Genomic DNA, 24,776 nt, shown 5'->3' on the forward strand with positions numbered 1-24,776 from the left:
TAAAATATATTTTCATATCAACTAGTAGAACTACATTAGCAGATATACCTTGCAGTTTAAAAGTTTTTATTTTCATAACATTAACATTATACATTATTCAAAAATACCTTCTTGTATTATATTCTGGGAATACTTGATATAGAAATTCTGAATTCAAGAGAAAAGGACGTTAAAAACAACGCCCCGTGTTGTGTATGGGGGTGTTAGTGGGAGGTGTTTTGGCACTAATCACCCTCCATACCCTGGGGCAGGCCCTTCCTGTACATTCCTCTGTCTCTACCTTTCATCCTCCGGCCCTGGTGGACGACTCCAGCACCGCAGCTCTGCACGGAGCTTCCTGTTGAGTTTCCCTGTTTGAGGGACAGGAACTCCCTGCTCGACTTCTCTCCCCCGCCCATGATAATAACACCGACCGAGGAAAGATTCCTCTGGCCGACGACAGGAAAAAAAAAACTTGGATCGAAGACTTCCAAACCTGGACTTCCCAGTCGCCAGAGGGATCAAACATCCCGGTTACATGGCGCTATAGTCGGCTTTACAACCGCACAAGTTTCCCTTGCTAACCAACAAACTCCGGGTGAGTAGAAACGATTGATCGCAAAGTTGGTTTCAGTGTGTGTGTGTGTGTGTTTCCAGCTAACTTAACTAACCCACGGTGGAGGGAAAAGTTTAGTTTTCGGGTGTAGAGCCACTTCAGTGAAGTTGTCCGTTAAGAACAGACTTATTTCACATTCACAGTTCAGAGTTATTACTTGAGGTTAACAGCCTGTTGCAGTGTAAAGCCATTTTCCTGGCTCACAGGCCCGAGCTGTGACTAATCTCAGGCCACGGCACGGAGCAGGGATACAGCCATTACCACGGCTACATGCTGCAGGCTGGACTTCCAGGACTTTTCCACACCAAACGCTCATCGATGTGTGAAGTTTTCTCGCTCTGGACTTTGTTTCGGAAGGATTTGTGACTATCTGAGAGCTGGAGCAGAGAGTTGTGTGTCCGTCAGGTGTGAAAGCCGCAGTAGGATAGAAGTTACTATTAAAGTTCTACGTTATTTTTGGGCTCAGTAACTGTGAGTGTACAATGTCAGACTGATGGATTTACTATCATTCCCTTTCTTTTTCTCCTCTGTTTGTTGCTTTGGGAAGTACTGTATGAGATTGTTGTGTTCAGGAACCAGACTGTATTCCCCACCCTCCTGATGTTGCATTCACTGCCCAGTTCAGTCAGTCTTTTCAAATATTTGGAAATCGGTACGTCAAATAAACGTTTGGTAAAATATGTTTAAGTGAAGACATGTCCGATATTTTTTACATTAGATGATATTGTTCCTTTAGAGGTAAACTGTGGCAGCTGCTGTGTTCACTGAACCTGGAAGAAAGGTCCTGAAATGACATGAGGAGTCTTTCACTTTATTCACTGCTGCTCTGCCTTTTAGTAGTCTCTTTCTCAGTGTTAGCTCGGAGGACATGAAGGAAGGAAGGAAGGAAGGAAGAAGAGTGGGTGATAGGTATGGAGATATTGTAAAACCGCATTTGTTGTTTTTTGGGTGAAAGTGGTGGTGTTTTTTCTCCCTGTGGTTGAATCTCTTATTTAAAGATGCTGTAAAGCCAGTTAAGGATCATAACACAAGTGCTATGCACAGTATTTTACAGCATTTGGTACAGCGGTGAAGCCACTGAAACTGAACAGTGGGTTTCTATTTCCAACTGTAGTTCTTTCGCTCTACTTTTTTGTATGTTGATTTGAAGGAAAATTAGTAAAGTTGGTATATTTGACATTTAATTCAATGGAGACCAAGCAAATGCTGCTGGGTTCAAAATAATACTGTGTGTGAACATTCATTCTTAGGAGAAGTGAAATCATTTGCTTGCTCAGACCTGAAAAAAACTGAGATACGTCAAGATGAATCTTGCACTGATAAGTAGTGTTGTGATACCCTGCAAAATAAGTGTGAAAATGGTGTGTTTTCACACCTCAGTAGGCACACATATCTATAGCTTCCTTCAGAGTGGCACTGATGCAATAGCCAATGCAGGCTGGAGGAGTGACTTTCATTGCAGATGTTTTGTGTTTACCATCTTTGAGGAAATGTGTTTGGTACATTTGCTGCATGGCATAGTTGTTGCATTTGTTTCTCACTTTAGAGGAATATAGTCAGATGTGTTAGGATCTATACAAGTGTGATCAGCTGGTGTTTGTTTGTAGCAGAGTTTGCTAAAGTGCTGCTCTATCTGTAACCACAGAGGAATGTTTCTGCTGCTGCTTGCACACAGTAACTTAAAATATCAGTTCAGTCCTCACAAATGTCATATTTTCACTTAGTCATAGGGGTATCCAGCCATGCAGATAGTTTCAGTTTTATCTGTGGAGGTTGTGAGAAATCAGTCTTTAACATTTCTGCTACCACCCGACTACAACGAAAGTGAATAGATTTTATTTGTGTTGCTCACAGCATAGAACAACGATATACCCGGGTTCGACTTTCAAATGGAAATGAGTGCTGGGCAATATAACCAAATTGTATCACTGTATTTTTTAAAGGCCCAGTGCGTAGGATTTAGTGACATCTAGCAGTGAAGTTGCAGACTGCAACTTACTGAGTGCTGCTCGTGTCTGTATTTGACGACCTGGGAGTGAGAACAGGCTGTGAATTGTTTAGGAGGAACTACGGTGGCTGTGAATAGTGGCGTATTCTTCTGCCACGTGAAAGGCCCCATCGACAGCCAGCCATGTCTGGAGACGATATGTTTAATGTCTTGAACCCAAACAGACAATTGGTTTAAGAAATCTACTAGCCCAATTCAATTTTTACAAATACATTTTATTTCTTAGTTAGTAGTTATCAAATAACAGCAAAGACCCTCTTAGCTGCCAGGAAAGCGATATGCTCGAAGTGAAACTTAGTGTCATTGGAAAGCGACCCCATTTTGTCCACCTTGCTCTCAGACTTGTTGCAAACTGCGCTTAAATAGTTGGAGTTTCGCCCACATCCTTTAACGCCACCCAATATATTATATATCTTGGTTGATGATGTTATTTTATCTTCTGAGCTCTTTTTGTGTGATTTGAAGCTGAAGTGAACTGTTGCTGGTATTATTATACTGTTGCATGGTAGTGTCTTGTGTTTGCCCTCTGCTTGGCACACCTAGGTTACCTACTTGAGGCTGGTTTAAGCTCCTTACTGTGTAATTACGGATGGAGCCCTACAAACACATGGTGTACCACTTCAGCAGTGGGCGTAAAGGCAGACAACCTGGCAGGCTAAATTAACACTTTAAGAGGCATGACTTTTCTAATTTGTCCCTTGCCTTCCTCTTATGAGAGGAGACAGGTCTAGATGCTGCAGTCTTAACAGGAACTGTGCACCAAAGCAAAAGCCACCAAGGTTCCTTTTTTTTTTTAAAAGAATGAACATGGTTTCCATCTATACTTAAAGTCGACTATACTCAACAGTAGTTGCACTTGCTGTAGTTAGTTAGTTCCCTTTTTTTCAAAGCTACTTTGTTTTTTATTCTGTATATATTTCAAGTAATTTTTTTGTTTTTGAAGTGCAGTACTGTCTGTGTGTCCTCATTATTGGTCACTTTCAGTTTCCTTGATGTCAGCCTAAATGTTCAGTGTCAGTCCTTCCTTTTCTTGAAGTAGACTGTGCATCACATGCTCTTGTCATCTGGGATTCATACTTCCCTGTTTTGTCACTAAAAGGACAGATATGCTTACTGGACTGTTTGCAAACTAAAAAAAGACGCATAGCTGAATCATTAATGAAGTTAAGTTCTTAAAGTTCTAAAAACTGGTTTACATAATGAACTTCCCATCCGACTTCCTCCTCTATTTCAGAAACATATTTTGCAACTAACCACACCTATTTTTACTCCCTGTACAGTTGACAGTCACTTGTGTAATTTTGTTGTATACTTTTGTATTGTAATTGACTCCATAAGCAACATAAAAATGTCGATTACTTATTACGTACAGTCTGTAAGTGTAGGGCAGTAACATCATTTTGCTTTTGTTGGCTCTGTACTAAAATAAAACTACAACTGAGGTACTGACTTTCAGCTTTGATCTGAATGTGTTAACATCTATAATTGGTGAGCAGTGTCTGAGCTGTATTATAGTATATAACAAAATGGCTACACTTCTTGTACTTTTACAGATGTGAACATTAAACTCTGAAAGTCAGCACTTGGAGCTTAGTCATTGTGTCTTTCAAAGTTCATTGTGCTGGAGAACAGAGCCAGAACAATATAAACTGTGTCACTGTCCAAACTTAGGAACTGACGTTTACACATTTATGAGGTGACATATAAGTTTGTCAGGGCTGTGATGATGCTTTCAGTCCATTAGCGTGTGAACTGAATTGAAAGCAAACTACCTATTTTAGTTTAAGTACTAATCAATGCCATATAAAGACTCATTTGACCCCCAGTAGACAGTGTAGTGATTGTCATTAGTATTATACTGAAATGTTTTCAGAATTTTAAATATGTATTGATGAAGCTGGGATCGGCTTCAGGCTACCATAACAACCGCCCAGCCGACATTTTTTCTATGCCTCATTTCTGTAATCAAAGAGCAGCTGCCTTTTGTAATCTGATGCCGCTGACGGTGGTCACTGTGCACATGCTTTGTAGAAATCTTTGTGGACTGCAAGCCCGGGCTTGCATTAGCCAGCCAGGTCCCCTGTATGATTTGCATAATGCCTGCATAATAAAAATGTTTAGATGAAAAAAGGAGCTCACAATGAGATCACAAGCCCTCTTCCAGTTTGCAATCTGGTCCATGTTGTCAAAGTCAGTATAATGAAATATGATTCTTCGATCCATGTTAAAGATAAATGTGTGTCTGTTCTCTACTGGAGAGCAACATTTGAGCATGTTGGCATTTTAACCTAAATATATTGGGGGTAATTTTATTAGCATTCAGCAGCCATGTAGCCCATGAGTCAGAGGGGTGGGTCTTTGGCTTCATATTTGCCATAACAATTTCCAAACTGTGTCCATAGCAACTGACATTGTTACATCCCAGACATTATGTAATCTGGCCACGGTGATTTCACGAGTAGATCATCATCATTACAGTCACCAACATCTTCTAAGGGCTGACAAAGACATAAAAGCTGCTGTGTGTGTTAGTGTGTGCTAAGTCAGCTTCCTGCAGCAGTCTTTTAATTGTACGGACCCTCTCCTCTTTGTGCTCTGTGCTGAACTTCCATCTACAGAGCAGGAGGTCAGTGACCTCCTCTGACCCTGGGCCTGTACACGCAGGGACGGCCAGGCTTTTGTGTTGGTGGTTCGTCGCTGTGGATTGTTTGACTCGCTGACGATTCTGATTGCAATGGGTTTTTTGATTGTTCAGTGACGTCCGAAAGTCAGCAGTCAGCAGCAGCGTGAGAATGCAAACCAAAGCATACCACACCACTCACTAATACAGTACTAATCTGTTTGATTTCATGTTGCAGACTGCGTGCATTATGTTCTTGGTAGGTGTCGAGGAATGGGAGAATATGTAATAATTGCAGTGTCTGTATCTGCTGAATTTGAAAAAGCACCATCATTCTACATCACTGAATCACGTCCTCAATTTTATATTTGTATTCAGGAAATTGTGGGAAACCACTGTTATTTTATTAAACACGTGTCTGTACATGTCCTGAGCACATACAAAGCCATGGCCAGATAGAGGAGGCATATGCAAGAAAAAGGTGGCAACATATACAGATAAATGATAAGCCAATGCCAGATAGATTAGCTCAGTTTGTTTTCAGCAGTGCAGAGGCCATGATTCAGCACTGACCTTGTTGGTTGACACTGAGGCTGTTTGGGCAGGAGGCAGTGTGCAGCCTGTGTGCACCATTGGTTTGCACAAAGAGGGGTACTCTGGAGCTCCTTTTGAGGGGAGTGTTAAGAGCCAAAGGTGCCTTGTCCGCAGCTGCATCAGCTTACTAATTAGTTGGGAATTTGGGGTTTTTAGTATGAAGTTCACTTTAGTTTTCCCAGCCCAGCCTCCGTGGTGCTGCTGCCTCCACGCTGTCCAGTGACTCCATCATTTATCCTCCTCCAAAAAGTTACTGTTGTCAAACCCAAACAATGTGTAACTTAAAAAAAGCATACACCAGCCACATTGCAGTCTGGTCTTTCAGTCATTTGATTCTACTTGTGCATGAAGGCTGCCTGCTTTATTATGTTTGATAAGACCTTTAGTTCTTGCTTTTCCAGACAAAAGTTGTAAACATGCTTCTTTTTGTCCTTTTCAGCAACATGGCGTCCACAGTGACTTTAGAGGATGCCCTCTCCAATGTGGACCTGCTGGAGGAGCTGCCGCTCCCGGACCAGCAGCCATGCATCGAGCCCCTCCCCTCCTCAGTCATGTTTCAGGTAGGTGCTGATGATTTTCCTGCACCCACAACTCTGACTTTCAGTTATAGTACGGTAATTCAATATCACAGTGAATGGGGGGAAAAAAAGGGAAAAAGAGTCTCTATCTACAACAACAATTACTAACTTTATGATATCAGTATTTACTGTAAAGGATGTAAGATCAACACATATACAGTATAAAAAAACCTTAAAAATCCCAAAGTACACCTTACAGAAAGTAGATTTAGAAAGGCTGTGAGAACTAACACAAAATGCCATTAACAAAATAGCAACACGGTCAATAAGATGCATCTTGTCTATTTTGTTAATTTTGTTAACAGTAGAATTATATTGTTATTTAGAACTTTTAGGTTTATTTCCATGCAACATCTAGAAATGATGAAAGCAGAAATATAATATCATTTAGGTAAGTCTATGTGGGTAGACCGCTTAAATAACTTCAGTTGATGGGGAACAGTACAAATCTTACACATTGCTTTGCACTGCTTACTTGTAGCATGCATACTAGCATGTTTGAATGTTGTGTTTTTGCCTGTTACATGCCTGACATCTGTACTTGTGTCATTTTTTTTTGTAAACACAATCTCCCATCTTCCCGCAGCCCAACTTCAACACCAACTTTGAGGACCGAAATGCATTCGTCACCGGCATCGCCAGATACATTGAGCAGGCCACCGTCCACTCTAGCATGGTACAGTAGGAGGGTCACATCTCTGGGAAACCACTTATTAGTGCTTTATTTTTAGTGTCAGGTCTTTGTCACCTCGGTAATGGCTTGGTGGGAATAATAAATTCACCAGAATGGGGTCAGAGGCTTGTTGTGAACCGGATCTGGTAAGGGACTTGCCATGTCCCACCAGAGCATTTGGTATTGTCTAACAGGCAGCTCCTAGGATCCAGGCCCAGAAGCAAATGGCCTGGGGACAAACGGATGCTTTGGACCATCTCTTAACAGGAATAGTAGGGCTTTGTGTCTAATTAGTGAGGGATAATTGCTCAGGGTCTGAATCAAACAGCACTTTGTATGGAGGCAGGGCTAATGCACTTCCCTGCCCCCCCCCCACTGGGAATAAATGACTTGGAAAAAAAGCAATGGTGCATGCATGTTCTAGTCCTTATGTGTGTTGTTTTGTATATTGATTTAGTTTGGAAAATATGAGCCAGTTAGTTTTAGTTTTAATGATCTGGTGATGTTCAGTTATCGATGTGACTGGTTGGTTTTGTTTGTTGAATCAGAATGAGATGTTGGAGGAGGGGCAGGAGTATGCCATCATGCTCTACACCTGGAGGAGCTGCTCACGTGCAATACCACAGGTAATCACTGTGTTTCTGCTAACATTGTGTGTTCTCATTATGTACTTAAATCATCATATGTACAGCTGAAACAGTTATTTTCCAATCAAAAATGAAAAATATTTTCTGGTTCCAGCTTCTAAAATTTGAGGATCTGCTACAATTAGTCTTATATAACTATACATTAAATATCTTTGGGTTTTAGACGGTTTGACAATTTGAATATGTCCTTTTCAGCTCTGGGAAATTATCATTTTAATTTAATTAAACAACTTTATGTTATAGATTAACAAATCAATCCAGAAACAAATCTCCAGATTAATCAATAATGAAATTGTTAGTTACAGCCCTAATCTTCTATGATAATCTCTAAGTGAGAAAAAGATTCATGAGGTTTCACTTTGTTTCTCTCTTAGGTGAAATGCAACGAACAGCCCAACAGAGTGGAGATCTATGAGAAGACAGTGGAGGTCCTGGAGCCGGAAGTCACCAAGCTGATGAATTTCATGTACTTCCAGGTAATTCATCAAGGGCTCTGTCAGACTTTATGCTATATGTAGGCTGACCAAATTGCAAATATCTAATAATTTCCCTCCTCTTTCTATCTTCCAGCGTACAGCGATCGACCGTTTCTGTGGAGAAGTCCGGCGTCTGTGTCACACCGAGCGCAGGAAAGACTTTGTCTCCGAGGCGTACCTGCTAACCCTCGGGAAGTTCATAAACATGTTCGCTGTGCTGGACGAGCTGAAGAACATGAAATGCAGCGTCAAGAACGACCACTCTGCTTACAAACGGTAGTCAGGATCATTGAAAGTTATGCTGCATGCATTCACACACACCTTGATTATCACAACAGACACTAGGTGGCAGCATCACTCAGCAACCACAAAGACCAGTCTCTTATTTTTTTTTACTTCAGCTCTTGAACAGTATGTGCAGGGGCTCTGTCCCCAACCCTATGTCCAACATTAATGTATTTTGTAACTTTTATCATTCTTTGTCTTATATCGATTTCTTTGGAAATACAGTTCTGATCATTTGGGGGATGTCAACATGATTCTTTCTGTGGGTTAGCTGTGGCCTAAAACCTAATTTTCAAAGCCTATATTTGTTTACATTTTGCCAGATTGGCACCATTAATGAATGCTAAATTAGGTACTAGCAGGTCCTGTTTGCAATGTGCCCATGGGTGTACAGACAGCTATCAGTGGCTCACTTTGATACTGAAGAAAACCTAAAAATGTGATGATTCTCTGGGCAAGTTCTGGAGCTTAAGGAGCTCCTTCTTTCTATGATTTCTTCTTAAAGTGGTTTATTTGTGATGGATAAAGTGTAAGTCACATTGGATCTAAAAATATGCACATCATGTTTGTGTGTTCAGATTCTGACGCCTCATGTCTGGGCAGGTTCGACCTCACAAAACCTGCTTAATGTCTGCTTTGGTGTGGATTTTTTAATTAAAACAAAATCATTTTCTTGCCTTCGCTCAGAGCTGCCCAGTTCCTCAGAAAAATGTCTGAGCCTTCATCCATCCAGGAGTCTCAGAATTTGTCCATGTTCCTGGCAAACCACAACAAAATCACTCAGGTTGGTCATTCAGCATTATTACTGGTTAAATAATCTAAAAGGACAAGTTCTCAACAGTGTTGCTTCTGTTCTGTCTGAACCATCTGCAGAAATATACAACAATTAATATGTTGGTTACCAAGCTATAAAATGTTTAGGAACTGCACAAGGAATTGTAAAAGATCATCTTTTAAAAGTAAGTTAAAAGTGTTAAATAGCTATATATTCACTGATATAAAAGTGTTCAGACAGTAACATGGGTCCCTTTTCTGCAATAAACAGAGAATACATGGTCTGGAATCCTGTTAGTAAGTTAACCAAAATGCTCTTTTTATATTGCCTTATGTCCCTGTTACATTTTGTCTTGTTGTTTTATGTAAAGGACTTTGAATTGCCTTGTTGTTGAAATACACAAATACATCTGCCTTCCCACTGTAGACCCATTGTTCGCAGATTTTCCTGAATAGTGCCAAAGCCACAGAGTGATGTATTTTTGCTTTTCTATTATCACAACGTACATGACAAGTCGTTTAATGCTGAAGTGAATTAAGGTCAGGAAAACAGCGAGAATACTGAAATGAAAAGTGTTGAGAGTGAATTTTCGGCATGACTAATGACATTATAATTTAACATTCAACCATCTATTCTGTACCATCTGCTAGTCTTTGCAGCAGCAGTTGGAGGTGATTAATGGATACGAGGAGCTGCTGGCAGACATCGTCAACCTGTGTGTCGATTACTACGAGAACAAGATGTACCTCACTCCCAGTGAGAAACACATGCTGCTCAAAGTAAGTAAAGCTCCTGCACCTGCAAGTGTGGATTGGTTAACAATTGCCTCGGTGATCCTACTTATTGTAAACAATTTACTGGAGCATTGTTGACAGTAATGGACATCCTATATATAACCACATTGTAGGTAATGGGCTTTGGCTTGTACCTCATGGATGGAAACAGCAGCAACATCTACAAATTAGATGCCAAGAAGAGAATTAACCTGACCAAGATCGACAAGTTTTTCAAGGTATGGAAGTGTGTACATGTGGTAAATATGTCAATGCATATTGTAATTCACCCCAAAACAGTACATTACAGTTACATTTCCCAACTCACCCTAATCTGATTAGCTTATTATTCATATTTTTTAAATGAAGTAACCTCCTAAAAAAACAAGCTGTCATAATATAAATAATGAAACAATATAGAAGAAGGCAAAATGTAACTAGGCAGGTCAACAAGACCAAAAAAGACGAGAACAAAAAGAGAAGAGAAATTCAGCTCTGTATGAAATGTCCATGCTTTACTATTTTATATTCATGCACAGAATACAGTTTCCAGCTAAATGGGGCATTTGATTATAATTGCTGTGTATTGTATGCATCTTTAGTAAGCCCAGGGTGTTCCTGATGTTTGGTGGCCATGAAGTGACAAACGACTCTATTGAACCATTCACCTCACCATAAAATGTTGCTCCTAATATATGTACAGCCACTTATTGACAAATCAGACTTAACACATCACATACTGTTCCTTCATAGTCATCTTTTACATTTTACCTAAGTTTAAGAAAACAACAAGAGGATCTTTTAGCATTAAATTACTAATAATTACCTTTAAATGCTAAAAAATAATTAAAATATAAACTATGGCTGCAACCAACCATGATTTTTATTATCAGTTAATTGTTTGGTCAATAAAATGTTAAGAAATAAATATAAAATATAATGTTCCAAATAGACATCTTTCTGTTGATCAACTAATTGATTAATTGACTTATTTCAACTCTAATATACATTTTAATCTGATTTCACATTATCCTAAATGCTCTGTTTGCTGCACACCATAATGTTTGTTTGTTTGTTTCGTCCATTTTACCTTTTCAGTGAGTTATTTTGGTGCAGGCTTCCACTGTTGATATGACATGAATAATGTAAATCTGTGTGTTCCTGGTGTTCACAGCAACTCCAGGTGGTCCCTCTGTTCGGGGACATGCAGATCGAGTTGTCCCGGTACATCAAGACCAGTGCTCACTTTGAAGAGAACAAATCCAGGTGAGAGGAAAACACACTTTTTTTTCTCTGATCAGGATGTCTGTGACAGATATATTATTTACGTAGTGAAACTGATGATTAAGAATGATATGAAATGTCATCAATACAGAGTCAATTAACAGTTAACTGCTGTCAGGGTTAAGGTTGTTTTCCTACTTCTTTATATTTTATCTTAAAAATACAAATTTTATAATTCCTGCCATTTTTATTCATCAATATGATTACATCATCGTATGTATTGATATGATAAGTAACTCAAATTATTATCTTGGATCTTGGTTATCATAATGTCTTATTGTCAGCAGATCTCATATAAAGACCAAAACCAGCAGTGTTTTAGTTAATTTCTCAATAATTAATGACCTCCCTGCCCTGTCAGTGGCTCTTTAAATCTTTAAAAACAGATAACGCAGATATAGTTTTTAATTTTTAATTTCCTAAAACAGCAGGACACTGCAACCACGGTTTGTTGGCCCATTTTGATCCTGACTGAAAGATATACCATGACATTTTTTAAAGGGTGAATTTGTACTTAACCTACCTTTTTATCTAGCACCATCATCAGGTTAAAATTTGTCCAGTAATTACGATTATACATTCCCATCAGCCTCAGCTGCACTTTGTGTTAGATAGAGACAATGGTAAACTTTACAGCAAGTTAGCATGTAGCTCATTGAAGGGTTGTGCTGTCTCACAGAACCTCTAGCATGGCTGTTGACTTCAAGTCTTATTAACAAATATTACTCAAATTGAAGCAAAGAAGTAGAGCTTTTTACAGTTGGCCTGACTTAAAGTTAATTTTAAGAAATGATGCTGTTTTAGTTTTTGTGAGTTAATAATGCTGTTTAAATATGCAGGATCCCTAAATATTTTTCAGAATGTGAGCATGGCGAGCAGAGTGAAACTGTGCTCAGGAAGCCATTAATTTAAGGAAACCTTTGGCATCTTAGCAATACAATACCATTTAATAACCATTTAACTTTCAGTTTTGGCCCTCCGAGTGAGAAATACCCTTGAAATAAATAATTGCCAGACTTATTCATTAAATATTGTGTTCCTAGTCTTCAAGGCCACATTACAGTTTGATACATTGATACTATTTCTGGCTGTTCTACCTCGGTTAATGCGTCTACCTGCTCGGCCATCACATCCTCATAGAGGATCGTTTTGTATTGTGAGATGCATTTAAAAGATGCTCTGATATAATGGCATACTGTTGGCTGTCTGTGTCTTTTTAATGTAATTGTAAGGTAAGTAACAAAATGACAGTATAAATGTTTTTCTTATGTTAAGCCACCTTAAACCTTCAGAAATACGACTAGATCAATGAAGAGACTAAAACGAACAATTAATTTATCCTCCTAGCAAGTATTGTTGCATAGCAGCATGTTAACCTCAAGGTACTGTGTCTCGCTTTAACCATTAATCCCTGAGTGGTTTCTCTTCCTATCAGTCTTAGTATGTATTTACACATCCCTGTATTCCTCACTCTCCGTCTCTCTTTGACTTTATAGGTGGACCTGCACGTGTATATCCAGCAGCCCCCAGTACAACATATGTGAGCAGATGATTCAGATCCGCGAGGATCATATGCGCTTCATCTCAGAGCTGGCTCGCTATAGCAACAGTGAGGTTGGTATGGAACATTGGGCTTGAAGTGAGACACTCAGGTATTAGAGGTGTTAGATTGAAGAGTGGATCAGTACATTAACATGCATACTTTTACCTCAAATACGAGTCCATTTAATACATCCACCACCTGGCAGTTTTCACAGACAGTGGATTTTCAATTTTGTGTCAAGTTAAGTAGACTGACCTTTGGATCAGAACTAATGATGTACTGAAGGCAGCAATGTTGGGAAAGAGAGTCATTTTAATGATCACATCCTCTATGGTCTGATGTTTGGTCATTTTGCTTATATTTTTGGATTTGAACCTGGGCTGCTGTGGTTAGGACTCCGTACGAGCTCTACTGGTTTGCCTCTTCGTACCAATTTTTGCTAATTCTGTGTGCCAATTTGTCTCCATGTAGGTGGTGACTGGATCAGGGCGTCAGGAAGCCCAAAAGACTGATGCTGAGTACAGGAAGCTGTTTGACTTGGCCCTGCAGGGCATGCAGCTGCTCTCCCAGTGGAGCGCTCACGTCATGGAAGTGGTGAGGAAGCACATATTGTACAGAAGGACATCCATGAAACAAATAATTTCTATTGAGATATAGTTGAAACTGTATGTATGACGTTTTATTTCTTGTATCTGTCATAAAATGATTTATTGTACTGGTAGTGGCTCATTACTCCCTGATTGTTTTGCAGCTGATTTAGATTTAGTTTTTTCTTTTTAAAAACATCCTCACTTTCCCCACAGTACTCCTGGAAACTTGTTCATCCAACTGACAAGTACTCCAACAAGGAGTGCCCTGACAATGCTGAGGAGTATGAGAGAGCCACCAGATACAACTACACGAGCGAGGAGAAGTTTGCTCTTGTGGAGGTCAGTTATGACTTTCGTCACACACATTAAGTTTTTTTTGATCTTCTAGTAGTCTTGCCACTGATTAAATGTTGTGCTTTTGGCAGGTGATGGCAATGATAAAGGGACTGCAGGTGCTGATGGGACGCATGGAGAGCGTTTTCAATCACGCCATCCGTCACACCATCTACTCGGCTCTGCAGGACTTTGCTCAAGTCACTCTGCGCGACCCACTGCGACAGGCTATCAAGAAGAAGAAAAACGTTGTCCAGAGGTACGGGTCACACTACAGCTAAAATGATTCAAGTAATTACATCTCAGCTGCAAAAACACAATACATATATCATTGTCATTGTGTAATAATATCACCCAAAAGTTGTTATGTCTGAATTATTCAATGTTGGTACCCTTGAATGCGAACAGAAAACTTGATTTGAACTTGATTGAGCTATGACCAAGTGGGACAACTTGCCAAAGAACAAAATACAGGCAAATATGATTTTGCAAATCTACAACAAAAACATGTATTTCTTGGAAGCTCCATTTACATATTGAGCTTCCAAGTTGATACCTGAGACTTGCATTATGCAGCACACACCCAGTTTAAGACGTTTTTATGGATCAAAAAGGAGCTTTTGATAGCTCCTTCATAAGTGAAGGATGTGAGTTTAAGTATATAAGTAAATATGTTTGCAGGCTTTCTGGGCTCCAGGGTGTGCTTTAAAGCATTTCAGCTTGTATTGATTATGTGACCTGCAGTTGTATTGTTTTGGTTCCTCTGCAGCAGGCTGCTGTTTTCAGCAAAAAAAGCTCTAAAAAGCAACAATATCGGACAGATAAAGTTAGCGACAAGGGGGTGAACACAGTGGAGCATTTAGCAGCTAAAAAGCCCGGAGAGAAAAACAGAGCTAAAAAGAGAGTGAATATAGCCAATACGTTTGCCAGATCAGCTCAAAAGGTGATATGTCAACGTTGTGACTGCAGCTTGTTTCAGCAGCCCCCAAGTGATTAAAATATTGTAATTTTTGCATGAAGTATCCTATGGAAGGCCATTTGCACAAACATATAAAATCTGAACTTAAAAATATGGTGGTTTTCATAACCATACATAACCATATTTCTATTGGAAGTAGGTAATTTTGGATGTGATGGCCTATCTATTTTCCCTGCACATGTCCCTGAGTGCTCCAGTAAAATCCTGTGCAGCTGCTCCCTTAGAAATCTCCCTAGTCTATAATAAATTGAACTCCACTGAGTTGTTAAGGCCCTCCAGCAAATTTCTCACAGCAACAATATTTTCTGCGTACTTTATAGCATTCATAATTCAAAGGGGAAGCTGTATACAGCATTTTCAGTGTGTGTGTGTAACTGCACTCATGCACAGACTCCCTAGCTAATAGTTGAAGAGAAAATTCATTCCGGTTTTTGAATTATCCTCTCACTGCAGCGTCCTCCAGGCCATCCGGAAGACGGTGTGTGACTGGGAGACCGGCCGGGAGCCACACAACGACCCTGCCCTCCGAGGAGAAAAGGATCCCAAGGGCGGCTTTGATATCAAGGTCCCGCGCCGTGCAGTGGGGCCCTCCAGCACACAGGTCTCGCCTCTGCTCATAAATCCATTTTAACCACACTTCGCTTTAACTTTTCCGTCTCGTTATCCTTTTTTCCTACACCTCCAAGGTCTTACACACTGTGATCCAGGCTGCTGCAATTCTACATTAATCAGCTTTATGAAGCTCACGCGCTGCCCCTGTAGCGCTTTAAGCTCAGGTCTGCAACATGTCATGTCACAGTTGAATCGCTCCTGGATAAGGGAGAGAATATGAGAAGATCACATAAACGAGCCTGTTCAGTATTCTGTAATTGTTCTCTCTTCACTTTATGTCTGAAGGACTGTTAATAAGCCTTACTTCTCATTGAAATCCATACATTACAGAGCTGAATAGTAATCATCTGTGCAATTATGTATCACACATATTGTCATTTTTTTGTAGCGTCCTTTATGTTTCATAAACCAAGCAGATTTATCAGCTTAGAGCTCAGTTCCGAGAACTAATCTGTGCAGGACTGTAAAGCTCAGCTAAACAATCACCTTCTGTGTTTACCTACCCAGAATCAAAAGATTCCAACTGTAGTGTTTGGAGTAGAAAATCACGGGTGATGAAAACAGCTCTAAGAAAATGTTGACCACTAAGGTGAACTCTATTATTGTGAGTTGTAATGTAATGCAGCCTCCCTGCTGATGTATGTCAAATCAGGAAAAAAAATCAGGAGGAAAGGTCTCATTCTCAGTAAATATTCTTTTTAATGAGATGCTACTCTGTGACATGTCTGAGGCAGAAAGACAAGCTTGTATTCGAGCCACCCACTTTTAATGAGATCAGGCTACTCGTATTTGAAGGACGTGTGGTGTGTGAGGTTGTTGTAGTTAGTCAAACCACCGGGCTGCTAACACTACTAAGATTTTTTTCAATTAATAATCTACTATGGCTTTTTTATGGCTTTTTTTTCTATGCAGCTCTACATGGTGAGGACTATGCTGGAGTCTCTCGTTGCTGACAAAAGTGGCTCAAAGAAGACTCTGCGCAGCAGTCTGGAAGGCCCCACTATCCTGGACATCGAAAAGTTTCACCGCGAGTCCTTCTTTTACACCCATCTGCTGAACTTCAGTGGTAAGAAGAACAAAACAGTTTGACCCTGTAGCTCTCGAGAGTCCTTTGTATGCTGTATAACCACTATCAGATATAGAATCTCTAATAAAGCCTGTTTATTCCTATGCAGAGACCTTGCAGCAGTGTTGTGACCTTTCCCAGCTCTGGTTCAGGGAATTCTTCCTGGAGCTCACAATGGGCCGCAGGATCCAGTTCCCCATTGAGATGTCCATGCCCTGGATCCTCACCGACCACATCCTGGAGACAAAGGAAGCATCCATGATGGAGTAAGGATAGCATGCACGATAGATGATAACAAAAGTTAAAGCACGTCTACACAGAAGGATTTTAGCCACGTTTTCCAATTGTCCGTCCTTTGCACGTGTAATGGAACAGATACACTTTTATTTTAATCAATATGGTTCTTTAATCAGGCAGTGTAACGACTCATGTAATACTGTATATGTGTAATGGCGCACGTTTCTTACACTTCAAGTCTATTTTTTTCATTTACGTCCTAACTACAGTGACTCTGTGTTGGGCACTGAGCGCTGTCAAAATGTGGGTGACCTACACTCAATACTGTGCCTGAAGGCATCCTTGATGGAGCAGATGGAGCAGTGAAGCTGCTGCTCTGGGCTGTGTGGACTGAGTGTTAGACATTTCCCCTCCCATTCCTACTTAATTTCCTCCTTTTTTTTAGACATCCAGACCTTTTAGTTGTTTCTTGCTTTCTCTACAGTTGTCTAGATCAGCATGTGAATCATTTATCAAGCAGTGGAAAGCTAGATGGATGCATGGAGCATCTTCTGTAAGGAGGTTTCTGTCTTTTAACGTTTACAGAGGTCTGGAGAAACACTAAGCAACTATGGGTTTAAAGATACTACGAATGTCTACAAATGGCACCACAAATTTTTTTCCTTTATGGAACAAACACAATCTCCATAATGTAGTTTGATGGTTTGAAGAATTAAGGTGCCATACTGTGTGTTTGTCCTCTCAAAATCAAAGCACACAATTTAGTTTGAAAAAGGCAGCGCTCTGGCTGTGTGAGATTATTAGTGGTGTGAATGGCCAAAGGCATTCAGCAACTTCAGTGGTTGTTTCTTCTTATCTTATGATTTCAAAAAGCACCCTGGGTAAAATCCTAAAAAATGTGGATTAACCGTAAATGTTTTAAATCTTTGCTGCGGGATTATGTTGATACGAGGCAGGTTTTACATAAGCCATTAAGCACATCATCTGGCATGAATCATAAGTACTGTAATTCTTCAACTATACACCCAAAATTGCTAAAAACAAAGTCTACATTTCAACCATATAAGAAGTGTATATTGATAGTAATGCTCGACACATTTCCCTGAGCTTGTGTCTTAGCAGACTGCAATGAGTCATCAGGTTTGGATTTATCTGGTTTGACAGATATAAGGGTTCTTTTACTTTCTGCGCTTTTTCTATCCCGCTATATTTTCAGCACTGTGAAACAATACAAAGGCATTGCTATTTTAGCTTTCAACCGTCTTTTTAACAAGTCACCATATTCCAATCTCTGCCTGTACTCTTGTGGTTGAATACGTGGTGTAACACTTTGGGATAAAACTTTTTGCTTTAATCCACTACAGGTATGTGCTGTACCCCCTGGATTTGTACAACGACAGTGCACACTACGCCCTGACCAAATTCAAGAAGCAGTTCCTCTATGACGAAATAGAGGCTGAGGTAATTAAATATGTGTATGTACTGGATGATTTGATGCGATAGAGACACACAGTGACAGCTTTCCATAAGAATGGCATGTGTGCCTGTTGTATCACAAACAATTTGAATGTCTATTTTCCACATCTATTCTCAGTTGCCTGTTAGTTGTATGTCCTCCAGTGCAGTTTACTCATTATGTAAAAAAAAAAAAACCTCACGTTGGATGAATTAAATTGTTACGTTTTGTCACAAATTGAAACGTGTATTCTGAAACATACATGTTTGTTTGAACGTCTTTTGTTATTTCAGGTGAATTTGTGCTTTGATCAGTTTGTCTACAAGCTGGCTGATCAGATATTTGCCTACTACAAGATTCTAGCAGGAAGGTAGGTGAAATATCTCTTTGTCCTTTTTCATACTGTTCCATTAGTTAGGATGTGATGGGTTTCCCTGTGCTGCAATGCAGTCATTCCCAGCTATGGGTATCTGTACCTCCAGGGGCTATTTCAGCAGTTTCCATGGGTTACATATAAAGATTGTAAAGTAGCTCCTTTGAAAAAATAGATTGATGATTTGATTGAAATGTGTTTGCGTTACCTTTCCTGACTCTCTCCACCAGTCACTGTCACAAATAAAGCAGAAATGCCAAAAAATGGATTAACAGGTTGTTAGCTTAAATTGATGCATAAAGTGTAGTAGGAATGCAAACTTTACCAAATCAACCTAAATATCGTCAATTCAATTGCATGTACAAAATTGGCAATAGCATCGCCTTTTTAATGGTGTTGACATCCACTTATAATCAATTGAAATGACCACTCTTGGATAATGTTGGGTGGTGCTGATGAAGGGGTATTGAGTTCATCAGATAGGGATGTTGGGGGTACATCAGATAAAAAGGTTGGAAACCCACTGTGTGAAATAGTTTGAAAACATGGAGTCAGACTTTTATAAAAAACACCCTGTAACTTTACTCATTCTCTATTAATTTAAATCCCTCAGTCTTCTGCTTGACAAACGTTTGAGAACCGACTGTAAGAACCAAGGGGCCAACATTCCCTGGCCGGCCTCCAACCGCTACGAGACACTTCTGAAGCAACGCCACGTCCAGGTATATACTCTACCAGTTATGCGTTATGGCCGCTCTGTACTGACACCACCATTATATTGGCGTCATGTTGTGTCAGCCTTACTAACTGGTTGTAAATCTCAGCTTCTAGGCCGCTCCATTGATCTGAACAGGCTCATCACTCAGAGAGTTTCAGCTGCCCTTTACAAGTCTCTCGAGCTGGCCATCAATCGCTTTGAGAGTGAGGACCTTACCTCAATCATGGTATGTTCATTCTTTTTGGATTTCAAGAGTATTTCTGTGTTTGTTGCTGTTATTGTCTACTTTGTGTGTTGGCGTACAGTCATGGGCTATTTTTCTATTTGTTTAAAGGAACTTGAAGGTCTTCTGGACATCAACCGCATGACACACAAGCTCCTCAGTAAGTTCTTGACTCTGGACAGCATGGACGCCATGTTCCGCGAGGCCAACCACAACGTGTCGGCCCCCTACGGCCGGATAACACTGCACGTCTTCTGGGAGCTCAATTATGACTTCTTGCCCAACTACTGCTACAACGGCTCCACCAACAGGTGTGTTAGTTTGGGTGACTGTGTGAGTCAACATTAACTGTTGTTAACACTGCGGCTGTCCTTTTTATAGAGTTAAGTTAATCTGGGTAAGTAGCAAATGTAATACAGACTTCAACAGTCAAAACTCTCTGTCTGCCTTAAGTTTGAACATTTTTATGAGCTATTGTAAATGTAGCAAAATAAAACTTTCCTTGTTTTGGCCCTGATGTTATTAAAAGATCCGCAACCCTGCAACAAAGTACTAGACCACAGTATAAAAAGAAACCAATAAAGCTCCCAATTAGATACACTATATATACATGTATTTGCTTATATGCTGTTCATATGCACTATACAGGATCCCAGCAAGAGGGAAACCTTATAATCTGCGGATTCAAAGGAGGCACTCTCAGTGGGGGTCTTTTGAAATGAGCAGCAACAGCCTCCATATAGCCTGCAACAAACACATGTTTTGAACCTGTTTGGCTGTTTTATAAGCCACAAATGTTTTTTATTCAATGTTTGATTTGTATGTATTTTATTCTTGTTGTTTGCTCAGTATAAAGCTGTTTCTGCAACACAATACTGCTGCAAGGTTATCTACGTGTGTGTGTGTGTGTGTGTGTGTGTGTGTGTGCCTCCTGCCATCTCGAATCATGTGCATTATGTTGGAAGTGATACATGTTTGATCAATCCCTATCTGTTTGCTCAGGTTTGTGCGCACCGTCCTACCCTTCTCTCAGGAGTTCCAGAGGGACAAGCCCCCCAACGCTCAGCCGCAGTACTTGTACGGGTCAAAGGTCAGTACATATGTCTTTATCATCAGCCAATGAGACTGCGTGGTCTTTTTTATTGATTTCTGCCAGGACTCAAAGAACAAAAACAAAAAAAACATTCAATACATGTTAATATCTGTAGATTACAAGTGGAAAAGCATCATTATGGGAAATGATATGTTAAATATCTTAAAACATGTGCAAGGTTAATGGAAAAAAAAAAATAGATGTTTGTATACAAAAAATTACAAGAACACAATGGAACAAATTATATTGACCAGATAAATAAATTTTTTTCAAGTGTTGCATTTGCAAAACATTTATCACTGAAGCTTTGGAGCAGCGCGGTCATATTTCATTTCAAATGGTGAGAACATTTTTATTTCTCCTAAACACAAACAGGATTTTACAGGGCACGGGAGATATCGTGAAGAAAAACAAAAATGTGTTCTCGATTTAATAATTTTTGGCATCAAGCTCTCTGTTTCTCGCTCTCTTGTCACCTGCTGATAATGGATAACGATGATGTTCTAGCCTGATATGCATGAAATCAGATATATGACTGTCTCTCATAAATTAAAACCAATTACATTGTGTCAAATTGTTTTCCCGTCCAATTGGACACATTTAATTCAGATAGCTGTTCCAAAAGAGCATAGCGTTGCCTGAGATTAGCTGTCTGACTGTCTGTTATAATTAAACCAAATTAGGCTGCATGATTCTAAGTGCTTTTGAAGCAGCCACTGAACAGTTTCCTACCGATAGCTGAGCCAGAAAGCACGGGAAAATATCAAAACTGTTAATCACCATGACTAAATAGGTAAAGTCACTGCTCACCGCCGTGCAGAAGAAAGGAAAAGGGCTGTAGGCTGTATGGCATGTATTTCACACTGATAATCAAGTGTGTGGGTTGGGATTAGAGATGTTTCAATAACATTTTTTTCTTCCTGATACTGATTATGATACCTGAACTTTGTGTATCGGCCGATACCGAGTACCGGTCCGATATATGTGCGTTAAAATTACTAAACTGAAATTGTTAAATCGAGAGCACAAATTCAATTATTTTTCTTTTTTCATCTTGATGCCTCCCGAGCTCCGTAGGATTTCATCAGTAATTAATAATACTCGATTCAGTCCGGGCAGAACGATTGATGACCTCAATCCAATTGATTCATACTGGCTCTGTGCCAGAAAGCTTAGCGAGCGTCCTCAGCTCGTGGTCCTGGGTAATTATGTGGCCAGTGGTCTGCGCTGAGAGAAGGGAGCGTTGTATGATGGTGGCATGTTTGGTGCTGTCCTCGCTGCTGCTTCTGGGAGTGTAGAGGCGTCCGGATCCAGACATGTCTTGGCAGGTCGAGTTAGTCACCACATGGCAGCTGTCTGCGGCCTGACTGGGGATGGAGCAGATGGTGTGGAGACACCCCCACAACAGGATTCCAGCGATGACCAGCAGCAAGATGCAGCAGGTCAGCCAGACGCCCATGGCGAGCTCCCAGCCAGCTCTGTCGTGACCTTCGCTGTTCTCGCTCAGAGTGCTGAACACCTGGCACTGGTCCCGCACCGGATTGGCTGCCTGACACGTCACACACAAGAAGTAGGCGGTCTGGGGGAGGAGGTTGGCCAGGTGTGTGCTGGTCTGACTGACGGGGATGCGTTCCTCGTGCATGAAACTCTTCCGCTTGTAGCCCATCAGGAGGCTGTTCCAGTTCGGGTCGTACATGACGCTGTAGAAGGTGTCCAGGCAGCTGGGGGACGACGGCCAGCTCACTCTGGCTGAGGTGGTGGAGATGTTGTAGACCGCAATCCCCATGATGCAAGGCCGTTTCTGTAGTCCGTCTGTCTGTCTGCTTGTAGAGCCGAGTTGATATGAGTGAAATATTTCCTCAGTTATTACAGTCAACTGGAAAAGAGAGATAACATAAACAAGAATTCAGATTACTTTAATATAATGCTATAATGTCCACCAATTTCAGATTTTTGTGCTTCTCACCAAGGAGCTTCTATAATGAGCATCCATCATTAACAAGATACTTTGATAACAGCACCTTTTCTGTTCCTGACACACTTATGGCCATATGATATGAACACAGTGTAATTACATCCCTCTTCTAAATTGCATTCCTGGTGTATAGTGTAAGCATAATTCATGAAAAATGTCATGGCCATCCACCGATCCCACACACACATCACACAAAGCATAAAAAGTGAAAGGTTGGAAGAACAATATCAGAGGATAATGAGCATTGTATGAAGGATTATCTGGAAGTGCAGCGGTGGGAGGGAGGTGAGCGTATGCACAGATGTTCAGCAAATTATATAATGCAGAATGATTTGTTAAGAGACTCATCTGTGCTGTTAAGTCACCTGTTACAGGACAGGTGACGATTTGACAACCTTGAGCAGTTCAGGTAGCAATAGTACGGACTGTGGCTTTAGCTTTGATTTAAGCATTATTCGTGAAATGTATTGAAGCTTATAGAATACAAAATAATAACATGCTCTTGACCAAACACTGATATCAGGTGGTGGTAATAGAAGCATTTCAGGTGTTAATATTGCCCAAAATGGAAGAGTGTGTGTGAGTGTGAAATAATTAACTGTAAGTGTTCACTGTGCCTCCCTATGTTTGAACTAATGCAGCGAGGGTGTGGTGCTCCTTGAGAGCATTCATCAGGCACATTCATAGTACGTGTTCTAGTTATGCTATTTTTGCTCAATACTCTAAATAAGCCATCATAAAAATGCCTAAAACAGACACAGAATTGTAGTTTCTAGGTCATTTACAATTTCCGTCAGCCTGACAAGCTTCCATCTGACTTTTATAGTACAAGTCACTAGAGATGCTTCAGTTTTTTCACCTATACAATTAAGCAAATTCATCCTTTCACATTTTTCTGTTGCATCAGCTGTAACCAATAGCAACAAAACATACTTGTCTATATGGTAATGAGCCATGTTAAGAAGATCATTAGTGGCCATCCATTCAAAGGCTTGAGAGAAGGGAAGACTTACCAGAAAAACACTGCGAGCACGTGTTGAACATAGCAATCTGTCGTGCCTGAGGTGTTGTTTCAGATAGACTATCCTGTGGTCCTGCTATTCAGACATTTTAGCGTCTATTCCACTGTCATCGCATCAAGAGCTCTGACGCCGGGGGCTGCTGTGTAGGTTTACAACCTCAGGAGTGGACCCGAGATCGGTGCGTCCTTATCTCTGCTGCTGCCACACAAGTGGGAGTGCTGCTGGATTAGAGCAGCAGCAGCTTCAACTAGCTGCCGACAGGGGAGAGAGAGGGAATGAAATCTCTTGCAGTTTATGTTAGAAAAGAGCGCACTGTGTAGAAACACTACAATGTCCAAATGTCATTGTATGTCATTTTTTCTTATGGTTGTAAATGTTGCCACTCTGATTGTTTGTTTGTTTCTGTTCCCATGTTCCCCTGCTAGGTTATCTACAGAAAATCATAGTGATAGCAATCATTCATTTCCCCTTCACCAGCACGTTGGTCCATGCTCTGTTATCTTGGAAATCATGTGGCGGGGGTTAGGGAAGGGGAGCTGAAATTGTTGTTCATTTGGGCAATCCATCTGTCCAAATGGGTTTTTTTCCAGAGTAAAGTCTCTCAACAACTTCTGGCCAGATTGTCATGTAATTTACTGTGGATATCACAGTCCCCAGAGGCTAGTGATCCCCTGGCATTTGTGTATTTTCACTTGCACACAAAAATTATTAAAATCAAACAGGCAGATTGCTGTGAAATGGATCCTTTGAGTTAGCTTTCAACTAGCGCCACCTTCTGGCTAAAATCTGAACCTTTCCAAACAAAGTGCCTCATAATCCAACAGGCAGGTTGCCATAAATTTATGGTGATTTTGTTTTTGATGATCTTGTGTTGGACATTTTTAGCATTGTGACTGTAGGGACATGAATATCGGTCAGTCCACCACTGTGGTCCAGCATAAAATGTCAACAATTGGCTGGATTGCCATGAAATTCCGTGCAAACATTCATGGTCTCCAGAGGATGATTTCTGATGATCCCCTGCTTTTTCATACATGAAAAACCAACCGACCAAATCAAAATTGTAATTTGTCCAATACTTTGGTTTATGAACAAATACCTGCAAAACGAATGACATTCCCAACAATTAGTACGTTAGTATGCTAACATTTTGTATACTAACATTTAGCATGCTTAAATTTGCTAACATTTGCTAGCCCCTCGAGGTCCCCTCCATGACATCATCCTATTGATGTTCTTGTATTCTTC

General features: G+C 40.4%; 2 protein-coding genes across 2 annotated transcripts in view; one reads left to right on the forward strand and one right to left on the reverse strand.

Annotated features, from left to right (window-relative positions):
• Nucleotides 1–288: 288 nt before the first annotated feature.
• cyfip1 (cytoplasmic FMR1 interacting protein 1) overlaps nucleotides 289–24,776 on the forward strand; it is a 30,275-nt gene continuing 5,787 nt past the window's right edge. The window contains exons 1-23 of the mRNA XM_035653144.1: nucleotides 289–577; nucleotides 6,257–6,377; nucleotides 6,982–7,071; nucleotides 7,617–7,694; nucleotides 8,090–8,191; nucleotides 8,286–8,467; nucleotides 9,164–9,260; nucleotides 9,902–10,030; nucleotides 10,159–10,263; nucleotides 11,199–11,290; nucleotides 12,805–12,922; nucleotides 13,323–13,445; nucleotides 13,655–13,780; nucleotides 13,867–14,033; nucleotides 15,207–15,354; nucleotides 16,278–16,431; nucleotides 16,541–16,697; nucleotides 18,033–18,129; nucleotides 18,418–18,494; nucleotides 19,111–19,219; nucleotides 19,322–19,441; nucleotides 19,550–19,749; nucleotides 20,441–20,528. Coding sequence (XP_035509037.1) covers nucleotides 6,261–6,377; nucleotides 6,982–7,071; nucleotides 7,617–7,694; nucleotides 8,090–8,191; nucleotides 8,286–8,467; nucleotides 9,164–9,260; nucleotides 9,902–10,030; nucleotides 10,159–10,263; nucleotides 11,199–11,290; nucleotides 12,805–12,922; nucleotides 13,323–13,445; nucleotides 13,655–13,780; nucleotides 13,867–14,033; nucleotides 15,207–15,354; nucleotides 16,278–16,431; nucleotides 16,541–16,697; nucleotides 18,033–18,129; nucleotides 18,418–18,494; nucleotides 19,111–19,219; nucleotides 19,322–19,441; nucleotides 19,550–19,749; nucleotides 20,441–20,528 — 2,676 coding nt within the window. The 5' untranslated portion in view covers nucleotides 289–577; nucleotides 6,257–6,260. The remainder of the gene's footprint in view (nucleotides 578–6,256; nucleotides 6,378–6,981; nucleotides 7,072–7,616; nucleotides 7,695–8,089; nucleotides 8,192–8,285; nucleotides 8,468–9,163; nucleotides 9,261–9,901; nucleotides 10,031–10,158; nucleotides 10,264–11,198; nucleotides 11,291–12,804; nucleotides 12,923–13,322; nucleotides 13,446–13,654; nucleotides 13,781–13,866; nucleotides 14,034–15,206; nucleotides 15,355–16,277; nucleotides 16,432–16,540; nucleotides 16,698–18,032; nucleotides 18,130–18,417; nucleotides 18,495–19,110; nucleotides 19,220–19,321; nucleotides 19,442–19,549; nucleotides 19,750–20,440; nucleotides 20,529–24,776) is intronic.
• Nucleotides 21,562–22,558, reverse strand: LOC118321696 (fibronectin type III domain-containing protein 9). Its single transcript, XM_035653147.1, has one exon. It carries the CDS (start codon nucleotides 22,315–22,317, stop codon nucleotides 21,679–21,681), a length of 639 nt encoding a protein of 212 aa, XP_035509040.1. The 5' UTR covers nucleotides 22,318–22,558; the 3' UTR covers nucleotides 21,562–21,678.

The sequence above is a fragment of the Morone saxatilis genome, unplaced genomic scaffold, assembly GCF_004916995.1.
Source record: "Morone saxatilis isolate NCDOM2014 unplaced genomic scaffold, NCSU_SB_2.0 Contig12, whole genome shotgun sequence".
Classification (NCBI taxonomy): Eukaryota; Metazoa; Chordata; class Actinopteri; family Moronidae; genus Morone; species Morone saxatilis.